The 26,249-nt window shown below is 38.2% G+C and overlaps 2 protein-coding genes across 2 annotated transcripts; both read left to right on the top strand.

Moving 5' to 3' along the window:
* Positions 1-4,512: 4,512 nt before the first annotated feature.
* Positions 4,513-5,589, top strand: LOC121132890 (trace amine-associated receptor 7e). Its single transcript, XM_040728367.1, has one exon. It carries the CDS (start codon positions 4,513-4,515, stop codon positions 5,587-5,589), a length of 1,077 nt encoding a protein of 358 aa, XP_040584301.1.
* Positions 5,590-24,750: 19,161 nt separating this feature from the next.
* LOC121132865 (trace amine-associated receptor 7e-like) lies at positions 24,751-26,001 on the top strand. The gene has a single exon (XM_040728308.1). It carries the CDS (start codon positions 24,925-24,927, stop codon positions 25,999-26,001), a length of 1,077 nt encoding a protein of 358 aa, XP_040584242.1. The 5' UTR covers positions 24,751-24,924.
* The last annotated feature ends 248 nt before the right edge of the window (positions 26,002-26,249 follow it).

The raw sequence follows: 26,249 nt of genomic DNA, 5'->3' as shown, positions 1-26,249 counted from the left end.
CCTAACTACATATAACTCTAAATCCAGTGGATTATGGCTATCTTTGGAATTTACACATGCAGGCACAAACCCACACACAGACACACATATGAAGTGAGGATCTGACACTCCAGCACTATGGGACAGAGACTGGTAGAACTAATGAGTTAACTGGCCAGCCTGTCCAGTTCAGTGGCAGAATGGCAAGCTCCAGAGTTCATTAGAGACTCTATCTCAAAGCCAAATGGAATGGCAAAATGCCCACCATCTACCTCTACCTGACACACCACACATGCCCACATAGACAGAGACTCCAATTATTATACAACACCTTTCTTTTTGGTAGACTCTCCCTATGTATTGCTGGCTGGCCTGGAACTTGATCTGTAGGCCAGGTCAGGCTTGGCCTTGTAGACATTCACCTGCCTTTGCCTCTTCTTTGTTGGGATTTAAGATGTGTGATACCATGCTTGGCTTTATTAGGTTGTGAGTGTCTACATATGTTTGGGTTTTGTATTTTATTTAATGTGAACATCTCTCTCATTCCCCCTTTTCTACTGTTTCTACCATGTTTTATCACTGAAGCCATTCTCTGTTAAACATTAAATCTTAAGAAGAGCTTCATGTAAATGTCTTTTCGTTGTTCATATCACCCTTCAGAGACTCCTGTTGCCATAGCGTGTCTGACATGTGCTTTCGCTGTGTTCTGGCAAGGGTTTCTCACTCATTACTCAGCATTAGGGGTAGAAGTTGTGAAAAGTGAGTAACACATGCTAAACCCTCATCCATTTTCAGGGATTTGACAACAAAGACAGTCACAGACATACAAACAAGCTACTAAAAATGACTGGCTAAATTACAAAGTCAGAAACCTTCTTTAGCATCAGAATATTTTCTGCATATTTTAAATACTAATTGTTGCTAGAATAAAAATGCAATTTTCAGATTACACATAGAAATAAGAACCATGATCATAGCAATGATGTTTATGGAACACACAGATTTAAGTAGAATTCACAACTGCCTTATACTTTTAAAGACTATAGGTTAAATCAAACGTGATTACGAATGAGGAAAATATTTCCTAGGTACCTCAACTCGAATCTGCCTAGATGCATACTTTTTCTGCAGCTAATTGTCTTTGAAAAGCCCCTCATCCATGCTCTACTATGAGCAACAAATGCAGTATCAACAAAGAGACTTCCTGTTAAGTTTTAAAATACTCTGAGTAGACTATTAATTTTATATGTGAGCGTTTTGCTTTCCTGTATTTCTGTGTATATTTGGTGCCTATAGAGAGTAGAAAAAGGCACCATATCCCCTGGAACTGGAATTAATGAGAGTTGTGAACCACTATGTGGGTTATGGGATCTGAGCCTAGGTCCTCTGCCAGGGCACAGTGTTTTTAGCCACCAAACCAAGTCTCCAGAAACTAGGGATTATCTTTTTTACAATTCTTTTACTCTTGACTTGTAATTGTATATGTCTAATATCATAATATAGTCATTTTCATGATTTTCTATAAATTTTCTATAAATAGTCATATTTTTACAGTGTTACAGTTCCATAATGTAGAATAATACATGAGAAAATTATTTAAAAATGGTAGTGGAATGTAGGACTGTTTTAAAATGTTAGGAAAGTTACTCATATCCTTCAGGAAATTGCAATTAACTAACTGGTATTTCAAGTATTAGAATAAAATGCTGGTTTTATTTCTTGAAAAACATATTACTATTATACATAAAGGCATATTTTAGTATCTTGTTAAAAATGGAAACTAAGAAGATGAATAAATGCATTTACACAATGGGGTGCTACTCAGTGGGGAAAAAACAATGGGATCTTGAAATTTTCAGGCAAATGGATAGAACTAGAAGAAACCATCCTGAGTGAGGTAACCCAGTCACAAAAAGAGAAGCATGGTATGTGCTCACTCATGTATGGATTTTAGACATAGAACAAAGGATCAAACAGCCTACAGTTCACACCACCAGAGAAGCTAGGAAACAAGGAGGACCCTAAGAGAGTTATACATTGTCCCCCGGAGAAGGGGAAAGGTACAAGATCTCCTGTGCTAATTGGAAGCATGGGGGAGGGGAGAAGGAGTTAGGAAAAAGAGAAGGGGAGAACAGGAGGGAGCAGGAAGATTGAGTCAGAGGCTGAAAAGATGAGATGAAGAAAAGAGATACCATAATAGAGGGAGCCATTATAGGTTTAAAGAGAAATCTGGCACTAGGGAAATGTCCAGAGATCTACAAGTTTGACCCCAACTAACAATCTAAGCAATAATTGAGAAGCTACCTTAAATCTCCGATAATGAGATTGATGACTGCCTTATATGCTATCCTAGAACCTTCATCCAGTAGCTGATGAAAGCAGAAGCAGACACCCACAGCTAAACACTGAGCTGAACTCTGGAATCCAGTTGCAGAGAGGGAGAAGTGATGAGAAAAGGGGTCAAGACCAGGTTGGAGAAACCCACAGAAACAGCTGACCTGAGCAAGGGGGAGCTCATGGACACCATACTGATAGCTGGGTAACCAGCATGGGACTGTTTCAGACCCTCTGAAAGTGGATGTCAGTTTGGAGGTCTGGGCAATCTATTGGGTAGTGATCCACTGGTAGTGGATCAGTATTAATCTCTAGTACAGGAATGGACTTTGGGAGCTCATTCCCTATTAGAGGGTTACTCTCTCAGCCTCGACACACAGGGTAGGGTCTAGGCCCTGCTCCAAATGATATGACAGACTTTGAAGATCCCCCATGGAAGGCCTCACCCTCCCTGGGGAGCAGAAAGGGTATGGGATAGGGGGCCGGTGGGGGCAGGGGAGAAGGGTGGGAGAAGGATCTGGGATTGATATGTAAAGCAAGCTTGTTTCTAATTTAAATAAAAAATGAAATAGAAAAATAAAGAAATGGGTATCTTACAATTAAACAGAGAAGTGAATTCATTATCTTATTTAGCATATGAATGAATGCCCACATGTGTGCACGTGCATGTGGCAGCCTGCAGTTAACACTGGGAGTCTTCTCCAGTGTTTCTTCCCTTATTCTCTGAGGGAAGGTCTCTCAGTTGGACCCATAGCTGGCCAACATTACTATTCCATCTAGCCCACTTGTTCTGGCAATCAACAGTGTCTTGCTTCTGAGAACCAGAATTATAGGTAGGCAGCCATGTCTTCCATCCAGGCATGTCTCAGGGTTCTGAGGAACTAAACTCCCATCCTAACAAGTGTACTGTGAGCACTTCTTTTGACTGGGCAACTTGCTGCATAGAAAGTGTGTTTTTATTTTGAATAGTACCATAAATAAAATTCAACGTGTATTACCCTTTTGTTGTTACAGTAGACAAATGAAATTTTTTGCTTATTATTATTACCACTATTATGAAAAATGTAATGACATATTGATTATCATTAATCTGCAGGGAAGGCTCATGTTCATATGTACTGATGAAAGCAAAAATTGCTTTAAAATCTTTAGATAGATTTTAATGTGTAGTATTTAAAGTATAACTTATAAATCAATACAAAAAAGTACTATCAGTTTCCAGATTTTCAACAGAAAACATCTTTTCAGAGGTTAGGCAGATTGTGTGACAGTGTTTTGTGAGGAAGACCATTTCCAAAGTAAAGTAGAATCATACATTAGGACCCCACACTCTGAAGATTCCTTTCACATTTGAGATTTACAGTGTCTTTTTTTTTCAGTGTCTTTAATGATTCAGTTAAATCAAAGAACACAGAGAAGAAGCTCCTGTTGGTTATGCCAGCCTCCTTGCTTCATTTGTGAGCAAATACTTGCAGTTCATACCTCCAATTTACCAAAACAAAAATACTAAAACTGAACTGGGAAAAGAGTTGACTCATGACTCTGCATCTTATCTTTTTAAAACGGACCAATTCCTAAAGGAAAAAAGAAATTTTATGCAGAGTTTTTGTCACTTTCAATATAGGACCAATTGACAAAATTTATTATGAAGGGGAAGGGTCATTTTTAATAACTGAACAAAGGTTCAAATTCTGGGTCAAGTTCTATTGCAGCAGAAGTCATGTACACATACATACCTTGAACAGAACGGTCAGCTGTCACTAGGCAATTAAAAGAGGGGTAAATTTGATTGTGATACAAACAGCATACTTACTGACAAGCTCTCACCTCACCCTACACCATGGGGATTCAGTCCAAGGGACACACTGTATTTGGCATCATTAGGCTGCTTTCCTGAGGGTTAAAAGTGCTTGAATCATCACCATGGGATAGTTAATAAGGATGGGAATGCTAATAAACAGTAGGATTTAAATGTGCCTGCCGTGAAAAATAGGGCAGAGAAAAAAACCTAAAGTACACTTAAAGAGCATTCATGTAATATGGAAGTTGACAGCCAATTAGGAAAAAAATAAATTTAGGAAATGAAAATCCAACCGGTTGTGGTGACACACACCGGTAGGATTTGCTGAGGGAAATGCAAATCCATTAGCAATTATACATTCTGTATTTTTTTTCCTGAGGATATTTGGAATAGCATACATGGCTGCAGATGATGACCGTTTCCTCTGGGATCAAGACAGCATCCTGAGCAGAGATCTATTCTCTGCCACATCTGTCCAGCTGTGCTATGAGAACCTGAATGGATCCTGTGTCAGGAACCCATACTCTCCAGTCCCTCGCCTCATCCTCTATGCAGTCTTTGGCTCTGGGACTGTGCTGGCTGTGTGTGGAAACCTCCTGGTGATGATGTCAATTCTTCATTTCAGGCAGCTGCACTCTCCTGCAAACTTTCTGGTGGCTTCCCTGGCCTGTGCTGACTTCTTGGTGGGACTGACTGTGATGCCCTTCAGCACAGTGAGGTCTGTGGAGAGCTGCTGGTACTTTGGGGACAGTTACTGTAAATTACACAGTTGCTTTGATGTGTCATTTTGTAGTTCTTCTATCTTCCACTTGAGCTTCATCTCTGTTGATAGATACATTGCTGTCAGTGACCCCCTACTCTACCCCACCAGGTTCACTGCGTCTGTTTCTGGCAAGTGCATCGCCTTCTCCTGGCTCCTGTCCATCATCTACAGCTTCTCCCTCCTTTACACAGGGGCAAATGAAGCTGGGCTGGAGGATCTAGTGAGTGCCCTCACCTGTGTGGGTGGCTGTCAACTTGCAGTGAATCAGAGCTGGGTCTTTGTCAATTTTCTACTATTCTTTATCCCCACACTTGTCATGATAACTGTCTACTCTAAGATTTTCCTCATTGCTAAACAACAGGCTCAGAAGATTGAGAGAATGGGTGACCAGACTGCCAGGGCATCAGACGGCTACAAGGACAGGGTGGCCAAGAGGGAGAGGAAAGCAGCCAAAACCCTGGGAATCGCGGTGGCAGCCTTTCTCCTCTCATGGACTCCATACTTCATTGACTCCATCATTGATGCCTTCCTAGGGTTCATCACACCCACGTATGTGTATGAAATACTAATTTGGATTGCTTACTACAACTCTGCCATGAACCCTTTGATTTATGCTTTCTTTTATCCTTGGTTTCGAAAAGCCATCAAACTGATTGTCACTGGAAGAATCTTGAGGGAGAATTCCTCGTCTATCAACCTGTTTCCTGGTTAGGTTGTTGATTTAGTTGGGGATGGAATAGAGATTCACAGCAGAACATCACTGGGGAGACCGAGTGCCACAAGTGGTCTTTTAGAGTCATGAATTATACTTCAGTCCTGATCAAAAAACTTAAATCCAGACTCCATGTTCTTCAGTAATTATAGAATTAGTTTCTAGTTGTAATGGAACTGGATGTACCCGGCTTTCCCCCCATGTTTTGTGCAGGGAAGTGTTGCTGCTTCACTGCAGCCCCTTTACCTGTGTTTCCAAACTTCTAACTCCTGGCTTTTTAAAAAACTTTTTAAGTTTCAGTTTTGAGTATGCAGCCATTAAATCATTCTGTAGTATTTTTCTAAAACAATGCAAATGACATGAGGAGACCCTTATGCACTGTGTCTTCCTCGGAGAATGGGGGGATGACTTTTAATATCAGGAACACTAAGTCAACAAGTTTATGTATTAAGTAACATCTATGCAGTTGTTTACAGAGCAAGGAAAATGGTGTCACGTATAGTAACATCTGTTCAGTGACCTGCTTTTTAGGCAACAAACACACAAGGGAAATGTCACAGTCCAAAAGCTTTACAAGTTGTCATTTGTTTAACTCTATGATTTGAGGATGGTTTTTCTTAATTCAATGCAATTTATAAATTTTCTGATCCAACACTATTTTGCAAAGTTTCAAAAGGTTTATAGAAAATTTCAAAGATATACACAAAAACCAATTAATAATGTGTTCAGAAAAAAAACCACTAAGGTAAAGAACAAATTATGCAGTATCCCTGACTCTGAAAAACACATTTGTATTAGGACACAGAGATGTCTTTCCAAAGCTCCCTACCCCTAAAGATCTGAATTTATTGTAAAATTTACCCTGATAAGATAGATTTGTGTTTTTTGAGATGACTCACTTAATAATAAGCTAGATGGCAGTGTTCACCATAGCAATAAACATACTGCACATACTATTCTTGATTAGCATGCTCCAGACAATAAATTATAGGACTACAAACATCGGGGCTGGAGTGACAGACCTGCAGTTAGGATCACTGGCTAATCTTCCATAGCACACTCTGTGACAGCTCACAACTGTCGGTGACCGCAGCCCCATCTGTATCTCTGACCTGGAGACACTGCAAACACATGGTGCACAGACATATGTGCAAGGAAAACACCCATACACACAACAGCAAAATAATGGAAAAACTTGAGACTTATTTATTTGGCAAAAGTATTAGATATATTGAATCAATTTTGCTCCTTACTTATTCTAATTTCTATGTTGACATACACTAAGACTATTTATTATTAATGTGCGCTGTCTTTTATTGTCAGATATATTAGAACTGGAAAAGCTTTCCCTTTGGTGTGATCTAGCTCTGATTTTTAATTGTGATAGAATCTCTCTTTGTAGCTCAGGCTCTATAGTATGTTGAAACTCTAGGGCATCCCCTGCTTCAGTGTTTTTAGTGACCTGATTAGAGGCTTAAGTTACCATACTTGACTTATTTCTTAATGTGTCTTGAGGAAGTCTGTCTTTGTGTGATGATTGGCAGATGACTAAAGTCTCCCCTGACTCACTAATGTCCCCTGCTTGTAGCTCTTCAGTGTAGACCTTAAACATCATGCTTCTTTTGACTTTAGCTGTTTCAATGAGTGGCTTATCCTGAAGTCATGCAACAGGATCTCTTCTTCACTTGTGTGACAGTGTACATAAACAAAAGCTTCACAGTATTTGATGCATGCTGTAAATGTCTGTATTCAAAAGTAACTCTAATATTTAGCCCAATTCACACAAAGTGGAAATTCCTTTTTTAGTAGCTCTTTGTGTTGTCAGGTTTGATATCAACTTGACACAAGTTATCTGAAAAAAAATAACCTCAATTGAAAAAAATTTCTCCATGTGGTTCTGCTGTAATGAATTTTCTTGATCAGTGATGAAAGGGAAGTACCCAGCCCACTGTGAGTGGTGCCACCCCTGGGCTGGTGGTCCTGGGTTCTATAGGAAAACAGGCTGAGCAAATCATGTTGAGCAAGGCAGTAAGTACCCAAGTCTCTGCAACAGCTCCTGCCTCTGGGAGGTTCCTGGCCTGTTTGTGTTCCTGTCCTGACTTCCTCCAGTGATGGACTGCTACTAGGAAGTGAATCTCAATTAAAGGCTTTCCTTGCCCAGTTGCCTTGTTCATGGTGTTTTATCACAACCGTAGTCACTCTGACTAGGACACCTTTCAAACACATTGGACAAGTTATTTTACTATGTCCCTTGCTAGATCAATAGGCTTTTCTGACCAGTTTCATAAGCATTGGAAAACTGACTGTGAATCTGATCATGTTAATGCAACATTAATCTCTGAGAATCTTTCTGCTTGTGGTTTATTGCATGAGCCCTTATTTCAGTGAGTGTTTATTGATTGACCTCAGAAGCAAATAAACCCACCCTGGATCCGGAATACAACACATAAATAACTTAAACTATATGAATATTGTATATAAACTTGTAGAATGCTTATTTTGTGCTGTGGATTGCTTTAATTATAACAGCTCTTTTATTCTATACCACAATATGGTGGAACAGGTAGGATTGTACCTCTGTCAGTGAGTGTAATTACATCCGAAGAAGTTGTATTGTGCCTAATGTCATTACAATAAGACAAGAACATACACTACCCTTAACTCAGAGTGTAAGTGGGGCTGTCCTAAATATTCTTTCCATTAGAAAGGAGAATAAGGCATAGTCCCTGAAGACAACTTATGTAGTATAATTTTGGAACATGTAAATTTCATCTAATTATTTCTAGGGAAAATATGAATTTAATCAAGAAAAGTATAATTAAAGGTCTATATGTGTGTATGCACATATGCATATGTGTATATGCACTATTCTTTTTTCATCACTTTGATCACCTCTGCTTTTTATATTTCATGTTTATATGTTAGGTCATTTCTGTGAGAATTAAGGAATAATGTAAGTAAATCATTGCATTCTGTCATTGTGATGTATAGGTAGTGTACATTGATCCAATCATTTGATTATTAATTTGTGGGATTGGGACATCACTTATTAGAAAGTGTATAGGCCTTGTGTCCCCATGTGATCTGACTCCTTCCTTCATATTCATTCTGGCACATGGTCTAGAACTGATGTCATCTCAAGTCCTTTCTCCACACTCAGAATTAAAAAGATCTGGTTGGTCATTGCCTGTGTCTTACTCTGTTGGTTTTGGAATATGCCATCTGAATATGAACTCAGTAATTAAGTGATTCATGTTGTTGAACATTTTAACTACACTAAAGTTTTGTTTGATAATATAAACCCAAATATAGACAATTAAGATATACCCCCAAAATATCAAAGCATCAATTGCTTGTTACATTCAATAATTAAATGCTGTATCTCAAAGTGAGTGATGGAAGATCATGGAATATTTAAATTATTCAAACAAGGAACAGAGTTCAACCACCAAATTATTTTTTTGTTTTTTATTTTAAAATAATATTTTCTCATTTTACAGACCAATCCCATTTCCCACCACCTCTCCTCTCTCTTTCCCCACCTTCCCCCTACTCCACTCTCATCCACTCCTTAGAAAGGCCAGGTGTGGTAGTGTGGGTCTGACACTCCAGCACTATGAGACAGAGAGTTGTACAATTAATAGACTAACTGGTCAACCTGTCTAGTTCAGTGATGGAATGACAAGCTCCAGCCTTAGTAAGAGTCTTTATCTTAAACCAAGTGGAAAAGTAAAATTTCTATTTAACTCTACCCCACACACCACACATGCCCACATAGATAGAGACTCCAATTATGATATATCACCTCTCTTTTTGGTAGGGTCTCACTATGTAGCCCTGGCAGGCCTTGAACTTGATCTGTAGGCCAGGCCAGTCTTGACCTTGGAGAGATTCACCTGCCTTTGTTTCTTCATCATTGGGAATTAAAGTGTATGCTACCATGCTTGGATTTATTAGGTTATTTGTGAGTATCTACATAGGTTTGGATTTTGTTGGTCATTTCTCTTTTTCTACTGTCTCTACCATGTTTTATCGCTGAAGCCATTCTGTGTTAAACATTAATGTAAATGTCTTTTCATTGTTCATACCATCCTTCAGGGACTCCTATTGTCTTTGTGTTTCTGACATGAGATTTGGCTGTGTTCCTGGGAGGTTTTCTCACTCATTATTCAGCATTAGAGGTGAAAGTTGTGAAAAATGGGTAACACATGTTAAACTCTCATCAAATTTCTGGGCATGGACTGTGCGGACAGTCCAAGACACACATACTAGGTACTGAAATTGACTGGTTACATCACGAAGTCAGAAACATCTTTAGCATTCGAATATTTGCTGCATATTTTGAATAACAATTGTTGCTAGAATAAAATGCTTTTTCCCACATTACACAGAGAAATAAGAATCATAATCATAGCAATGACATTTATAGAACACACAAATTTAAGTGGAATTCACAACTGCTGTATAAGTTCAAAGATTATGGATTGAATCAAATGTGATGAGGAATGGGTAAAATATTTGATGGTGATACATTGGATATGAAAGTTAATGAGGATTTTTTTCTCACCTCATCAAATAAAAATCTGTCTGTCTTATGAGACTGATGAAATTTCAGAACTTGTGTTCATGTGAACAGCAGTACCAAGAGAAGAAACTTGTCACCCATATCCCCCTTTTACAATAAGCCAATGGAGTCCTCTGTGAAAACCTATTCACCATGGTCCTTGATCATCATCTTCTAAATAGTCTTTGAATTTGATGTTGTGCTGGCTTTATTTGGGAAGCTCCTGAAGATGAGATGAGGTTCACCCTGCATTTCAATCAACTGGATTTTATCATTGTATTTCTGAATTTTCAGATTCTGGTTGGAAGTCTGTGTGATGCCTTCAGTATGTTCATAACCTTTAGAGATCTTTTGGTCTAGTTTTCTCACCCAACGACAAGTGGCATTTTGTTACTCTTCTCTCTTCTATCATGTTTCAACTCCATTGACAGGTACATCAGTGGTGCTGACAGTTTAGTCTATCCAACCAAGTTCACAGTATCTCAGTCAGGGATTTGTATCTTTAGCTCCTGAATTCTGACACTGGTACACAACCGTGCAGTGTTCTACAAAGAGGTCTATGACCATGGGTTGCAGGAATTATCCAGTGCTCTCAACTTAATAGAAGGATATCAGGGTATTCTAAACTAAGATTGAAAATTCACAGTTTTTTTGTCATTTTTCAGAACTGCCTCTATTATGGCAATCCTATATAGTCATATATAGCTAAAAAACTAAAACAGTAACCACAAGGACAGTCATGTTTAAGGAGATATAAAGCCAGTGTAGCCAAAGGAGAGAGAAAAGCTTCCAACCCTTGGCTTCAAGTGGTAGCATTTGTAATCATCTGTGACTATACATGATCAGTTCCTTCATTGATTCTTTTAAGGTGATTATGACATCATTCTCCAGTTATAAGACATTTTCTGACTTAGCTACTATAACTCAGGTCAAAATCTGTTGATAAAATACTGGTAAATCGGATCTAAGAACACATCAAAAAGCATCAAGTAGGCTTCATCCCAGGTATGCAGGGTTGGTTCAATATATGAAAATCCATCAATGTAATCCACCATATAAATAAGCTGAGAAACAAAAGTCACATGATCATCTCATTGGATGCTGAAAAAGCCTTTGACAAAATCCAACACCCCTTCATGATAAAGGTCTTGGAGAGATCTGCGATGACAGGAACTTACCACAACATAATAAAAAGTATTTACAGCAAACCAACAGCCAACATCAAACTAAATGGACAGAAATTCAATGCAATTCCTCTAAGATCAGGAACAAGACAAGGCTGTCTACTCTCTCCATACCTCTTCTATATTGTACTTGAAGTTCTAGCTAGAGCAATACAACAACAAAAGATCAAGGGGATACAAATTGGAAAGGAAGAGGTCAAACTGTGACTATTTGCCAATGACATGATAGTTTACATAAGTGACCAGAAAAACTCTACCAGGGTTCTCCTACAGCTGATAAATACTTACAGCAAAGTAGCAGGATACAAAATCAACTCAAGAAAATCAGTAGCTCTACTGTATACAGACAATAAAAGGGCTGAGAAAGAAATCAAAGAAACACCCCCCTTTAGAATAGCCACATACACCATAAAATGTCTTGGGGTAATGCTAACCAAACAAGTGAAAGAACTGTATAGCAAGAACTGTGAGTCTTTAAAGAAAGAAATTAAAGAAGACACCAAAAGGTGGAAAGATCTCCCATGCTCTTGGATAGGTAGGATCAACATAGTCAAAATGGTAATGTTACCAATAGCAATATACAGATTTAACACAATCCCCATTAAATCCCAGCACAATTCTTCACAGACCTTGAAAGAACAATAATCAACTTTTTACAGAAAAACAAAAGACCCAGGATAGCCACAACAACCTTATTCAACAAAGCAACATCTGGAGGCATCAACATCCCTGACTTCAAGCTCTATTATAGAGCTCTGTCCTGAAAACAGCTTGGTATTGGCACAAAAATAGACAGGTAGACCAATAGAATAGAATTGAACACCCTGATATTAACACATATATGTATGAACATCTGATTTTGGACTAATTATATTAATTATAAACTGTTTGACCAATGGCTCAGGATTCTTAATGGTTACCTTTCTCTAAATTGTTAACCCATTTTTATTAGTCTGTGTATCTCCACGTAGTCTTAGCTTAACATATATGCCTGGTTGGTCCTCTTTCTTCCTTGGTAGCTACTTGGCTTCTCCTTGACTCCGTCTACTACCTTTCTCTCTCCCTGTTTGGACTTCCCAAGTGGCTGAATCCTCCTTCTTCATTGGCTGAAACAACTATATTTATCAACCAATAAAAGAAACATATATTCACAGCATACAGAAGGACATCCCCCATTAGGTGCAAAGAATTCATCACATTGTAACTCAGCCCAGATGTGTAATTAGGGAATCTTCTGATAGAATGGGGATTTTGTTGTCATTATGACAGTTACTTCATAGCTCATGAACATGTTGCTTTAAGTTGAGGAGGAGAAATGACAGGTAAATTCTATAGAATAGCCTTTATTCTAGTAGGCTCTTGGTTGTGCGATCATCTTAAATCACTTGAAAAATATGATGTGGTAATTATTAGTTTATGCAATATTTCTAGACCACAACTAAAATCTGTCTAAATGCCTACTTTGTCTGTGGCTAATTGTTGCCTTTGAAAAGCCTCCCATCCATGCTTTACTGCAAAAAATGCAGTTTCTACAAGAGAGACTTCATGTTAAGTTTTAAAATATTTTTATTAGATCTATTCATTTAATGTGTGAGTGTTTTGCTTGTCTGTTTCTGTGCAGCACTTGCATATTTGGTATACATGGAGACTGGGAGAAGATACCATATTTCCTGGGACTGGAATTACTGAGAGATGTGAATCACCTTGTGGATGATGGGAACTGAACCCATGTCCTCTGCAAGGGCAAGTGTTCTTAACCACTTAGACATCTCGCCAGCCACTAGAGATTGTCTTTTGTGGAATTCTTTTACTCTTTACCTGAAATTTTATGTCTAATTCCATAATATATAGTAATTTTGTCATGAACACTGATTTTCTATAAACACTAAAGTTTCTGCACTGTTGGTAATTAAAAACCTCATAATGTAAAGTGATACCTGAAGAAAGAATAAATTGCTTAAGAAATGGTGATGCAGCATACAAGTGTTTAAGAATATTAAGTAACTCATATCCTTTGTGAAATTGTAAACCATTCATTTGGATTTTCAAGTATTAGAAGAAAATGTTGGTTTTATTTCTTGGAGAATATACTAATATTATTAAATATGAATGTAGATTTTGGTATACCTGTCACAAAGATAGAAACTAAGAAGGTGAATAACTGTTTGAAATTATGACCAATAGAAATATCACACGATCCCTGAGATGTATATTAAAAGATGATAGTGAGCCATCTAAAACACAAACAATTAAAACTAATTAAATGGAGAGGTGAGTTCCAGGCACCTTGGTTCTTACTTCCTTCTGCTTGCCCTCTCTGGGATCTCCAGGCCTGTAGACTGAAGCCAGCTCGACTTGCCCCAGGAGGACTCAGCTACCAGGAGCCTGCTGAGAGGTCAGTCTACTCCTGCCCCCACTCAGGCAAAGGGCAGAAGGTAGAGTACAGAGGGCAGAGTGCAGAGGGCAGAGCTACAACTGGGAGAAAGTGACTCAGACATGTCTGCACCCACTATGAGACCTGTCAGTGTATTGGACCTGCTTGCACCCACCGGAAGAGAAACTTGAATCTGTACTGACCAGGAAAGGAAGAGACCACAACAGTACCTACTGAAAGAAGGGATGGGAAGATGACAATATACGAACAAATTCAACAACAGAAAAACCAATATGATGCCACCAGAATCTAGGGATTGTACATCAGCAAGATTTGAACATCACAACACAGATGAATCAGAAGAGAACGAACCTAAAAACAACTTCATGAAGATGATAGGGACCCTAAAAACATAAATGAGAAAATCCTTTAAAGAAATGAAAGAAAAACCAAAAAAATTCAAGGAATGGAGGAAAAGACAAACCAAAAATTGCAAGAAACAGTTCAAACAGTGCAAGGTTTGAAAGTTGAAATAGTAACAATAAGAAAAAACACAGTCTGAGGGAATGCTGAAAATAGAAAAGCTGGGAAAGTGATCAGGGACTACAGATGCAAGCACAACCAATGGAATACAGGAGTTAGAAGAGAGAATCTCAGGCATTGAAGATTCACTAGGAGAAAGATTCATCAACCACAGAAAAATCCAATAAATCCCTACACAAAATATCCAGGAAATATAGGTCACCGTGAAAAGGCCAAACCTAAGACTAATAGGGATAGAAAAAGGTGAAGAAACACAGCTCAAAGGTACAGAAAATATATGCCACAAAATCATTGAAGAAAACTTTCACAACCTAAAAAAAGATATGCCGATGAAAGTACAAGAAGCCTACAGAACAACAAATAGAGTGGACCACAAAAAGTCTCCTTGCCACATAATAATAAAACCCAAACATACAGAATAAAGAAAGAATATTAAGAGCAGCAAAGGAAAAAGACCAAGTAACATATAAAGGCAAACCTAACTTCTCCAAGGAATTTGTGAAAGCCAGAAGGTCCTGGATAGATATCCTACCAACAGTAAGAGACCAGGGATGCCAGCCCAGACTACTATACCCAGCAAATCTTTCAATCTCTATGGATGGAGAACACAAGATATTCCACAACAAAACCAGATTTAAACAATACATGTCCACTAATCCTGTACCACAGAAAATACTGGAAGGAAAACTTCAACCTAAGGAAGTTAACTACAGTCACAAAAACAGGCAATAGATAATCCAAACTTTCCAAAAGCCAAAAGAAACAATGGGGTAATTCCACAGACAATAACACAACCGCCAACAAATGAAAAGCAAACAAGAACTGACACTCAATGGTCCTTAATCTCCCTCAATATTAATGGTCTTAATTTGGTTATAAAAAGACACAGGCTAACAGAATGCATATTAAGACAGAATCTATCCTTCTGCTAACCTCAAATTCAAAGACAGACATAACCTCAGAGTAAAGGTTGGGATAAGATTTACCAATGAAATGGTCCCAAGAAACAAGCTGGTGTAGTTATCCTAGAATCGAACAAATTAGACTTCAAACTAAAATCAATCAAAAGAGATGGAGAAGGTCATTTTATATTCATCACAGGTACAATCAATCAGGATGAAGTCTCAGTTCTGAACATCTATGCCCCAAATACAAAGGCGCCCACATTCATACAAGAAACATTACTAAAACTCAAATCACACATAAGACCTCACACACTTATAGTGGGAAAGTTCAACACCCCACTCTCACCACTAGACAGGACAACCAGACAGAAACTCAACAAAGAAACAAAGGAACTAACAGAAGTCATAACCCAATTGGGTTTAAAAGACATCTATAGAACATTCTGCTCAAACACAAGAAAATATACCTTCTTCTCAGTGCCACTTGGGACATTCTCTAAAATCGACCACATACTTGGCAACATAGAAAACCTCAACAGGTACTAAAAAATGGGAATAACCCCCTGTATCTTATCAGACCACCATGCTTTAAAGTTAGAAATCAACAACAACACAAATTGCAGAAGGCCTACAAACTGATGGAAATTGAACAATAGGCAATTGCACCATTCCTGGGTCAAGGAAGAAATAAAGAAAGAAATTAAAGACTTCCTAGAAGTTAGTGAAAATGAAGACACAACATACCAAAACCTGTGGGACACTTTGAAGGCAGTACTAAGAGGAAAGTTCATAGCACTAAGAGCGCATATTGAAAAAACTGGAGAATAGTCACACTAGAGAATTAACAGCACAACTGAAAGTTCCAGAACAAAAGGAAGCACACTTATCCAGGAGGAGTAGACGGCAGGAAACAATCAAATTGAGGGCTGAAATCAATAAAGTAGAAACAAAGAAAACAATACAAAGAATCAATGTAACAGAGTTGGTTCTTGGAGAAAATCAACAAGATAGACAAACAATTATCTAAACTAAGCAAAAGGCAGAAAGAGAACATGGAAGTTAACAAAAACAGGAATGAAAAGGGGGACATAACAACGGACACTGATGAAATCCAGAGAAGCTTCAGGACATATTTTGAAAACCCATACTCCACAAAATTTGAAAACTTAAAGAAAATGGACAATTTTCTTGATAGACATCACTTACCAAAATTAAATCTAGAACAGACGAGCAATCTGAACAGACCTATGACCCCTAATGAAATAGAAGCAGTCATCAAAAGTCTCCCAACCAAAACAAAACAACAACAACAACAAAACCCACCACCAATAACAACAAAAAACTCCAGGCCCAGATGACTTCAGTGTAGAATTCTACCAGAAATTCAAAGAGCTAATTTCAATACTTCTCAAAGTGTTCCACATAATATAAGCAGGAGGTTTGTTGCCAAACTCTTTTTACAAGGCTACAATTACCTTGGTACCCAAGTCACACAAAGACACAACTATGAAAGGGAACTACAAAACAATCTCCCTCATGAACATTGATGCAAAAATTCTCAATAAAATACTTGCAAATCTGACTCAAGGACACATCAGAAAAATCATCCACTTTGATCAAGTAGGCTTCATCCCAGGGATGGAGGGATGGTTTCATATGCAAAAATCTATCAATGTTATTGACCATATAAACAAACTGCAAAAGAAAAATCATATGATTATCTCATTTGATGCTGAAAAAGCCTTTGACAAAATCCAACACCCATTCATAATAAAGGTCCTGGAGAGATCAGGGATAGCAGGAACATACCTGAACATAATAAAAGCTACATACAATAAACCAACAAACTAAATGGAGAGAAACTCAATGCAATTCCTCTAAAATCAGGAACAAGACAAGGCTTCTCTCCATATCTCTTCAATGTGTCACTTGAAGTTCGAGCTAGAGCAGTAAGACAACAATAGGAGATCAAGGAGATACAAATTGGAAAGGAAGAAATCAAACTTTGATTATTTGCAGATAGTTTATATAAGTGACCTAAAAGACTCTACATGGGAATTCCTACAGCTGATAAACGCATTCCGCAAAGTGGCAGGATGCAAGATTAACTCAAAGAAAATCAGTAGCCCTATTATATACAGATGATAAATGATCTGAGAAAGAAATCAGAGAAACATCACCCTTTACAATAATCCCCAAACAACATTAAATATCTGGGGATAATGCCAACCAAACAATTGAAAGACCTGTATAGCAATAACTTTGAATTTTTAAAGAAATTAAAGAAGATACCAGAAAATGGAAAGACCTCCCATGCTCTTGGATAGGTAGGATCAACAAAGGAAAAATGGTAATCTTGACAAAAGCAATCTACAGATTCAAGGCAATTGCCATCAAAATGCTGGCACAATTCTACACAGCCCTTCAAAGAACAATAATCAACTTTATATGGAAAAACAAAACACCCAAGATAGCCATAACAACACTGTACCATAAAGGAACTTTCAGAGGCCTCACCATCCCTGACTTCAAGCTCTATTATACAACTATAGTCCTGAAAACAGTTTGGTATTGGCACAAAAATAGACAGGTAGATCAATGGAATTGAATTGAAAATCCTGATATAAACCTACACACCTATGAACACTTGATTTTTGACAAAGAAGCTAAAATTATATGATAGAAAAAAGCATCTTCAACATATGGTGTTGGTATAACTGGGTATTGGCATGTAGAAGACTGTAGATAGACCCATGTCTACCGCCATGCACAAAACTTAAGTCCAAATGGATCAAAGACCTCAACATAAATCCAGCCACACTGAACCTCTTAGAAGATAAAGTGGGAGGTACCCTTGGATGAATCGGCACAGGAGACTGCTTCCTGAACATAACACCAGTAGCACAGACACTAAGATCAACAATAAATGGAACCTCCTGAAACTGAGAAGCTTCTGTAAGGTAAAGGACACAGTCAACAAGACAAAACAGAAACCCACCAAATAGGAAAAGATATTCACTAATCCCACATCAAACAGAGGGCTGATCTCCAAAATTTACAAAGAACTCAAGAAGCAATTGTCCAAAACACCAAAGGATCCAATTAAAAAGTGGGCTGTAGAACTAAATAGAGAATTATCAGTAGAGGAATCTAAAATGGCTGAGAGGCACTTATGAAAGTGCTCAACATCCCTAGCCATCAGGGAAATGCAAATCAAAACAATTCTGAGATACCATCTCACTCCTGTCAAAATGGAACCCAAGGAACCCAGTGACAGAGAGAGAGGAGTGATGAGCAAATTGGCAAAGAATGGGCTGGCAAAACCAGCAGAGACAGCTGATCTGAACAGGGGAGTGCTCTTGGACCCCAGATTGACAGTGGGGAGGCCAGCATGGGACTGATCTGGACCCCCCAAATGTGAGTGTCAGTGAGAAGGCCTGGGCAACCTATGGGGCCCAGAGCTGTGGATCAGTGTCTATCCCTGGTATACAAACTGTCTTCATGTGCCTATAGCACAAAGAGAGATGCTCTCTCAGCCTGGACTCTTAGGGGAGTGCCTTGACCCTACCAAGAGTAAAATGACAGACTCTAGATATCCCCTATGTGGAAGGATTTGGCAATAGGGTGGGAGGGAGGGGGTGAAGGGGAGTGCGGGAAGAGGGGAGGGAGAGGGAACTGGGATTGACATGTAAAACAAGCTATTTAAAATTAAAATAAATAAAAAAACAATGACAGTTTATGCTGGAGAGGACGTGGAGAGATGGGAACACTCCTACACTGCTGGTGAGAATGCCAATTTGTACAGCCACTTTGAAAATCAGTATGCAGATTCCCCAGGAAAATGGGAATCAATGTTTAGGTAGTGCACATTGATCCAACCATTTGATTATTAATTTGTGGGATTGGGACATCATTTATTAGAAAGTGTATAGGCCTTGTGTCCCCATGTGATCTGACTCCTTCCTTCATATTCATTCTGGCACATGGTCCAAAGCTGATGTCATCTCAAGTCCTTTCTCCACACTCAGAATTAAAAAGATCTGGTTGGTCATTGCCTGTGTCTTACTCTGTTGGTTTTGGAATATGCCATCTGAATATGAACTCAGTAATTAAGTGATTCATGTTGTTGAACATTTTAACTACACTAAAGTTTTGTTTGATAATATAAACCCAAATATAGACAATTAAGATATACCCCCAAAATATCAAAGCATCAATTGCTTGTTACATTCAATAATTAAATGCTGTATCTCAAAGTGAGTGATGGAAGATCATGGAATATTTAAATTATTCAAACAAGGAACAGAGTTCAACCACCAAATTATTTTTTTGTTTTTTATTTTAAAATAATATTTTCTCATTTTACAGACCAATCCCATTTCCCACCACCTCTCCTCTCTCTTTCCCCACCTTCCCCCTACTCCACTCTCATCCACTCCTTAGAAAGGCCAGGTGTGGTAGTGTGGGTCTGACACTCCAGCACTATGAGACAGAGAGTTGTACAATTAATAGACTAACTGGTCAACCTGTCTAGTTCAGTGATGGAATGACAAGCTCCAGCCTTAGTAAGAGTCTTTATCTTAAACCAAGTGGAAAAGTAAAATTTCTATTTACCTCTACCCCACACACCACACATGCCCACATAGACAGAGACTCCAATTATGATATATCACCTCTCTTTTTGGTAGGGTCTCACTATGTAGTCCTGGCAGGCCTTGAACTTGATCTGTAGGCCAGGCCAGTCTTGACCTTGGAGAGATTCACCTACCTTTGTTTCTTCATCATTGGGATTTAAGGTGTATGCTACCATGCTTGGATTTATTAGGTTATTTGTGAGTATCTACATATTTTTGGATTTTGTATTTTATTTAAAGTGAAAATGTCTCTCATTTCCCTTTTTCTACTGTCTCTACCATGTTTTATCACTGAAGCCATTCTCTTTTAAACATTAATGTAAATGTCTTTTCATTGTTCATACCATCCTTCAGGGACTCCTATTGTCTTTGTGTTTCTGACATGAGATTTGGCTGTGTTCCTGGGAGGTTTTCTCACTCATTACTGAGCATTAGGGGTGAAAGTTGTGAAAAATGAGTAACACCAATAAAACCTTCATCAAATTTCATGGCATTGACGGTGAGGAGGGTCCAAGGCACACATATCAGGTACTGAAAGTGACAAGTTAAATCACGAAGTCAGAAACTATCTTTAGCATTCGAATATTTGCTGCATATTTTGAATAACAATTGCTGCTAGAATAAAATGCTATTTCCCATATTATACAGAGAAATAAGAATCATGATCATAACAATGACATTTATGGAACACACAAATTTAAGTAGAATTCACAACTGCTCTATAGGTTCAAATATTAAAACTGAAATCGATATGTGATAGGGAATGGGGAAATGTTTGATAATGACACTTTGGATACCCACATTAATTAGAGCTTTCTCTGTCCTCAGAATAAAATAGCTGTTGTGTTGTGGGATTTACCAAATCTCAGAATTTGTGTTCATGTCAACAGCCGTGCCAAGAAAAATACCTGTCTCCCATAGCCCTCTGCTACAAGAAGCCAAGGAGTCCTCTGTGAAAACTTATTCACCAGGGTCCTTGGTCATCATTCTCTACATAGTCTTTGATTTTGATGTTGTGCTGGCTTTATTTGGGAACCTCCTGAAGATGAGATGAGGTTCACCCTGCATTTCAATCAACTGGATTTCAACATTGTATTTCTGGATTTTCTGATTCTGGGTGGAAGTCTGTGTGATGCCTTCAGTATTTTCATAACCTTTAGAGATCTTTTGGTATCTTGAGAAAAACTTCTCTACTTTTCTCACCAGATGGCATGGCATTTTGCTACTCTTCTCTCTTCTACCATGTTTCAACTCCACTGACAGGTACATCAGTAGCACTGACAATTTTGTCTATCCAACCAAGTTCACAGTATCTCAGTCAGAGATTTGAGCCTTTATCTCCTGAATTCTGACCCTGGTGGACAACAGTGCTATGTTCTACAGAGGTCTATGACCCCGACTTGAAGAATTATCCAGTTCTGTCAAATTTATAGAAGGATGTCAGTGTATTCTATCGTAGGGCTGAACATTTACAGGTTCTCTGTTATTTTTCAGACCTGCCTATATTGTAGTGGTCATATTGTTTATATTAAGTAGAGAACAAGCTAAAAAATAAAACACCAGGCACAAGGCCAGTTTTTTTTTTTTTTTTTTTGGTTTTTCGAGACAGGGTTTCTCTGTATTGTTTTGGAGGCTATCGGTCCAGCCCAGCCTCGAACTCACAGAGATCCGCCTGCCTCTGCCTCCCGAGTGCTGAGATTAAAGGCGTGCGCCACCAAGGACAGTTATTTTTAAAGAGATATAAAGTCAGGGTAGCCAAAGGAGAGAGAAAAGCTGCCAAATCTTGGTTTCAAGTTATAGCATTTGTGATCATCTGTGACTATACATGATCAGTTCCTTCACTGATTCTTTTAAGGTGTTTATGATATCATTATCCATTTATAAGACATTTTGCTGGTTTAGACACTATAACTCAGGTCAAAATATGTTGATTTATGCTTTATTTTTTCTGTGTTTCATGAGATTATCAAAACATCCAGTAACTTAACAGGTATCAAGAATTCATGACCTTGTAACCCAGTCAAAATCTATAATTAAGGAATCTGCAGACATTATGGGAGTTTTGCTGTCATTATGACAGTTATTATACAGCCCATGAATATGCTGCTTAAAGTTGAGGAGGGGAAATGACATGTAAATTTCATACAATAGTCTTTATTCTGAGTAGGTTCTTGGTTGCATGATTATCTTAAGTCATTTGATAGAAGTGTGGTTTAATAAATGTTAGTTTCCACAATATTTCCTAGGTACCATAACACAAATCTGCCTGGATGCCTAATTTGTGATTAATTATTGTCTTTGAAAATCTTCCCATCCATGCTTTAATAAGAGCAGCTAAATGCCATTTCTATAGTAGACATTTCTTGCTAAATTTTACGTGCGAGCATTTTGCTTGTATGTGTGTGTACCACTTGCACATTTGGTGCCTGTGGAGATTAGAACTGGAGTTACAGAGAGTTTAGAACCACCATGTGGGAAATGCGGACTGAAAACAGGTCCTCTGCAAGAGCACACGTTTCTTAACCACTGAGCCATTTCTCCAGCTCATAGAGATGGTCTTTGTGGAATTCTTTTATTCTTTACCTTAAATTTTGCATGTCTAATATCATAGTGTACAGCAATTTTGTCATTTTTTTCCAAAAACACTCCCATATCTACAATGTTGATAAAGGAAAAAAAATACACGATGTAGAACAATACATGAAAAAAAGAATAGATTATTTAAGAAATAATGATGGTGTCCTGGGCTGTTTAAAAACTGCTAAGTAAGTTACCTGTATCCTTTAGAAAATTTTAATTAAGTCAGTTTTATTTTCAAATATTAGAGGATGTTGGTTTTATTTCTTGGAGAAAATATCAATATTATTAAATATAAACATAGATTTCGGTATATGCTGTTGGCTTTTCTATTTACTCTTATGCTCTTTAGGGTCACACCACACAGCTCCCAAATAAATCAGAAGGAGGCCAATCTTATGAATGCCCAGCTTTAGCTTCAGTTGTTTCTAACTAGCTTTTCTTAGTTTAAATTATATAGTCTAGCTTTTGTCTCTAGGCTTTTATCTTTCTTTACTTACTACTCCATGCCTGGCTGTGTAGCTGAGTGGCTGGTCCCTTTTGTCCCCCTATCCTCCTTGTCTTGTTTCTTGACCTTTCCTTCCCAGATTTCTCCTCTTACTTATTCTTTCTACCTGTGAGCCCTGCCTATCTTTTCTTCTGCTTCGCTATTGGTTGTTGAGATCTTTGTTAGACCAATTAGGTGCTTTAGACAGGCAAAGTATCACAGCTTCACAAAGTTAACTAAATGCAACGGAAAAGAATGCAACACATCTTTGCATCATTAAATAAATGTTCCACAGTGCAAACAAATGGAACACATCTCAAAATAATATTCCACAAAAGGTATACTTGTCACAAAAATGACAACTAAGAAGATGAAAAAATGTTTAAAAATTTGACACCACCCCTGAGAGGTATATTAAAAGATCATACTGTGGCATCTAAAATTTAAACAACTGAAACTAAATCAATGCTGCTACAAAAGTCATAAAGTATACGATAGGCATAATATTGCCAAAAATAGAATGGACAGTTTACAATTAAACGGAGAAGTGAATTTACTATCATTATATTTAGCATATGTATGAATATGTGTTCCTGTGCATGTAGAAGCCTGTAGGTGACATTGGGTGTCTTTTCCAGTTCCTCTCCCCTGTTATTTGAGGCAAGGTCTCTCAGGTGAACTCATAGCTTGCCAATACTGCTATTCTTGCTTGCCCAGTTGCTCTGGGAATCAGCTGTCTCTTTCTTCTGACCACTAGAATTACAGGTGGACAGCCATGTCTACCAGGCATTTACTGGAGTTCCCCACATGTGTACTTTGAGCACATTGTTTACTGAGAATTCCAAGCCATGAAAATGTGGTTTTATTTTGAAGAGAACCATAAATGTAATACAAAGTGTTGTTCGGGTAGGCAAATATGAAAAACACTATTTTGTATATTATTACTGTTACTATGATTATGAAAAATAAGAAAGCTATGTTGACTGCCATCAAATTACAGGGAAGGTCTATTTCATAGACTGATAAAAGTGGAAATTGTTTTAAAATCTTTATAGGTCATAACATAAAGGATTTAAAGAATAATTTACAGTTTAATACTCAAAAACAAACAAAAAGTACTAACAATATCCAGACATTCAACAGGAAAACCTTTTCAGAACTTAGGCAGATTCTTTAACAGTGTTTTGTGAGGAGAAATATTTTCAAAGTAAAATAAAAGCATACAGTAGGACTCTACACTCTGAAGATTACTTGTACCTTTGAATTTTACAGTATCTTTCCAATGATTCCATTAAATCAAGCAAACAACACCAAGAAAAACTCGTTTATTATAGTAGCCCCTTGCTTCATTCCATAAGAAAAATCTTTGCAGTTGATGACCTTATTTTTCTAAATCAGTAATATTAAAACAGTACCTACACAAAAGTAGTTGATCTCTTGAGTCTTCATCATATTTCTTTAACAAGGACCAGTGCTAGAAAGAAGAAATACCTTTTATGCAAGAATGTTGATTGCTTTTCAATATGAGGGTCATTAATAGAATTTCTCATATAGGGGAAAGGCTATCTTTAAGAAGCAAACAATTGAAAATACTGGACCAAGTTACTTTGCAACAGAAATCACATGCTCACATTGTACAGAAAGGTCAGGTGTCACTAGAAAATTAGAAGGAGAAAATTTGGTTTGGCACAAACAACATACACTGACAAGCTCTCACTTATCCTCACCTTACACCTTGGGGATTCAGTCCTAGGGACACCTGCATTTACCATTGTTAGGCTGCTTTCCTGAGAGTTAAAAGTGCTTGGGGCATACCCAAGATTAGTTAAATAAGAATGAGAATGCTAATAAAAGGTGAGAATTAGATGCGCATCACAGAATAGACTGTTGCTTTTGAGATGTGAATAAATAGGTTAAGCAGACAAAGAAATTAAAGTAGACTTAAGCAACATTCATGTAATAAGGAAGGTTGATTGTGTATTAGGAAGCAAATGATTTTAGGAAATGAAAATCCATTAGCAATTAAACATTTTGTATTTCTTTCTGAGGATCTTTGGAATAGCATACATGGCTGCAGATGATGAGAGTTTTGTCTGGGATCAAACCAGAATCATGACCCGAGATCTATTCTCTGGCACATCTGTCCAGCTGTGCTATGAGAACCTGAACGGATCCTGTGTCAGGAACCCATACTCTCCAGGCCCGCGCCTCATCCTCTATGCAGTCTTTGGCTTTGGGGCTCTGCTGGCTGTGTGTGGAAACCTCCTGGTGATGATGTCAATTCTTCATTTCAGGCAGCTGCACTCTCCTGCCAACTTTCTGGTGGCTTCCCTGGCCTGTGCTGACTTCTTGGTGGGACTGACTGTGATGCCCTTCAGCACAGTGAGGTCTGTGGAGAGCTGCTGGTACTTTGGGGACAGTTACTGTAAACTTCATTCTTGCTTTGATGTGTCATTTTGTAGTTCTTCTATCTTCCACTTGTGTTTCATCTCTGTTGATAGATACATTGCTGTCAGTGACCCCCTACTCTACCCCACCAGGTTCACTGCATCTGTTTCTGGCAAGTGCATCACCTTCTCCTGGCTCCTGTCCATCATCTACAGCTTCTCCCTCCTTTACACAGGGGCAAATGAAGCTGGGCTGGAGGATCTAGTGAGTGCCCTCACCTGTGTGGGTGGCTGCCAAGTTGTAGTGAATAAAAACTGGGTCTTTATTAATTTTCTAATATTTTTTATCCCCACACTTGTCATGATAACTGTCTACTCTAAGATTTTCCTCATTGCTAAACAACAGGCTCAGAAGATTGAGAAAATGCGTGACCAGACTGCCAGGGCATCAGACAGCTACAAGGACAGGGTAGCCAAGAGGGAGAGGAAAGCAGCCAAAACCCTGGGAATCGCGGTGGCAGCCTTTCTCCTTTCATGGACTCCATTCTTCATTGACTCCATCATTGATGCCTTCCTAGGGTTCATCACACCCACGTATGTGTATGAAATATTAATTTGGATCGCTTACTACAACTCTGCCATGAACCCTTTGATTTATGCTTTCTTTTATCCTTGGTTTCGAAAAGCCATCAAAATGATTGTCACTGGCAGAATATTGAGGGAGAATTCCTCAGCCACCAACTTGTTTCTTGAATAGATTGTTGGTTTAGTTCAGGATTGACAAGAGATTCACAGCAGAACATCTCTGGGGAGACTGAATGCCACATCTGACCTTTTAGAGTCAGTGCTGACTGTAATACTTAAATCCAGATTCCATGCTCTTGAATAAATGTAAAATAAGTTCCTAGTTGTAATGGAACTAGATGAACCTGGATCTAACATTTTCCCACTATGTTAGTTTTGCTTGATTTCTTGTAGCCACTTTTTCCTGCCTTTCTAAAATTC

Source organism: Mesocricetus auratus, unplaced genomic scaffold (genome assembly GCF_017639785.1).
Source record: "Mesocricetus auratus isolate SY011 unplaced genomic scaffold, BCM_Maur_2.0 Super-Scaffold_100018, whole genome shotgun sequence".
NCBI classification, from domain to species: Eukaryota; Metazoa; Chordata; class Mammalia; order Rodentia; family Cricetidae; genus Mesocricetus; species Mesocricetus auratus.
Note: the sequence above shows the minus strand (reverse complement) of the source record. Positions and strands in the feature narration are given on the sequence as shown.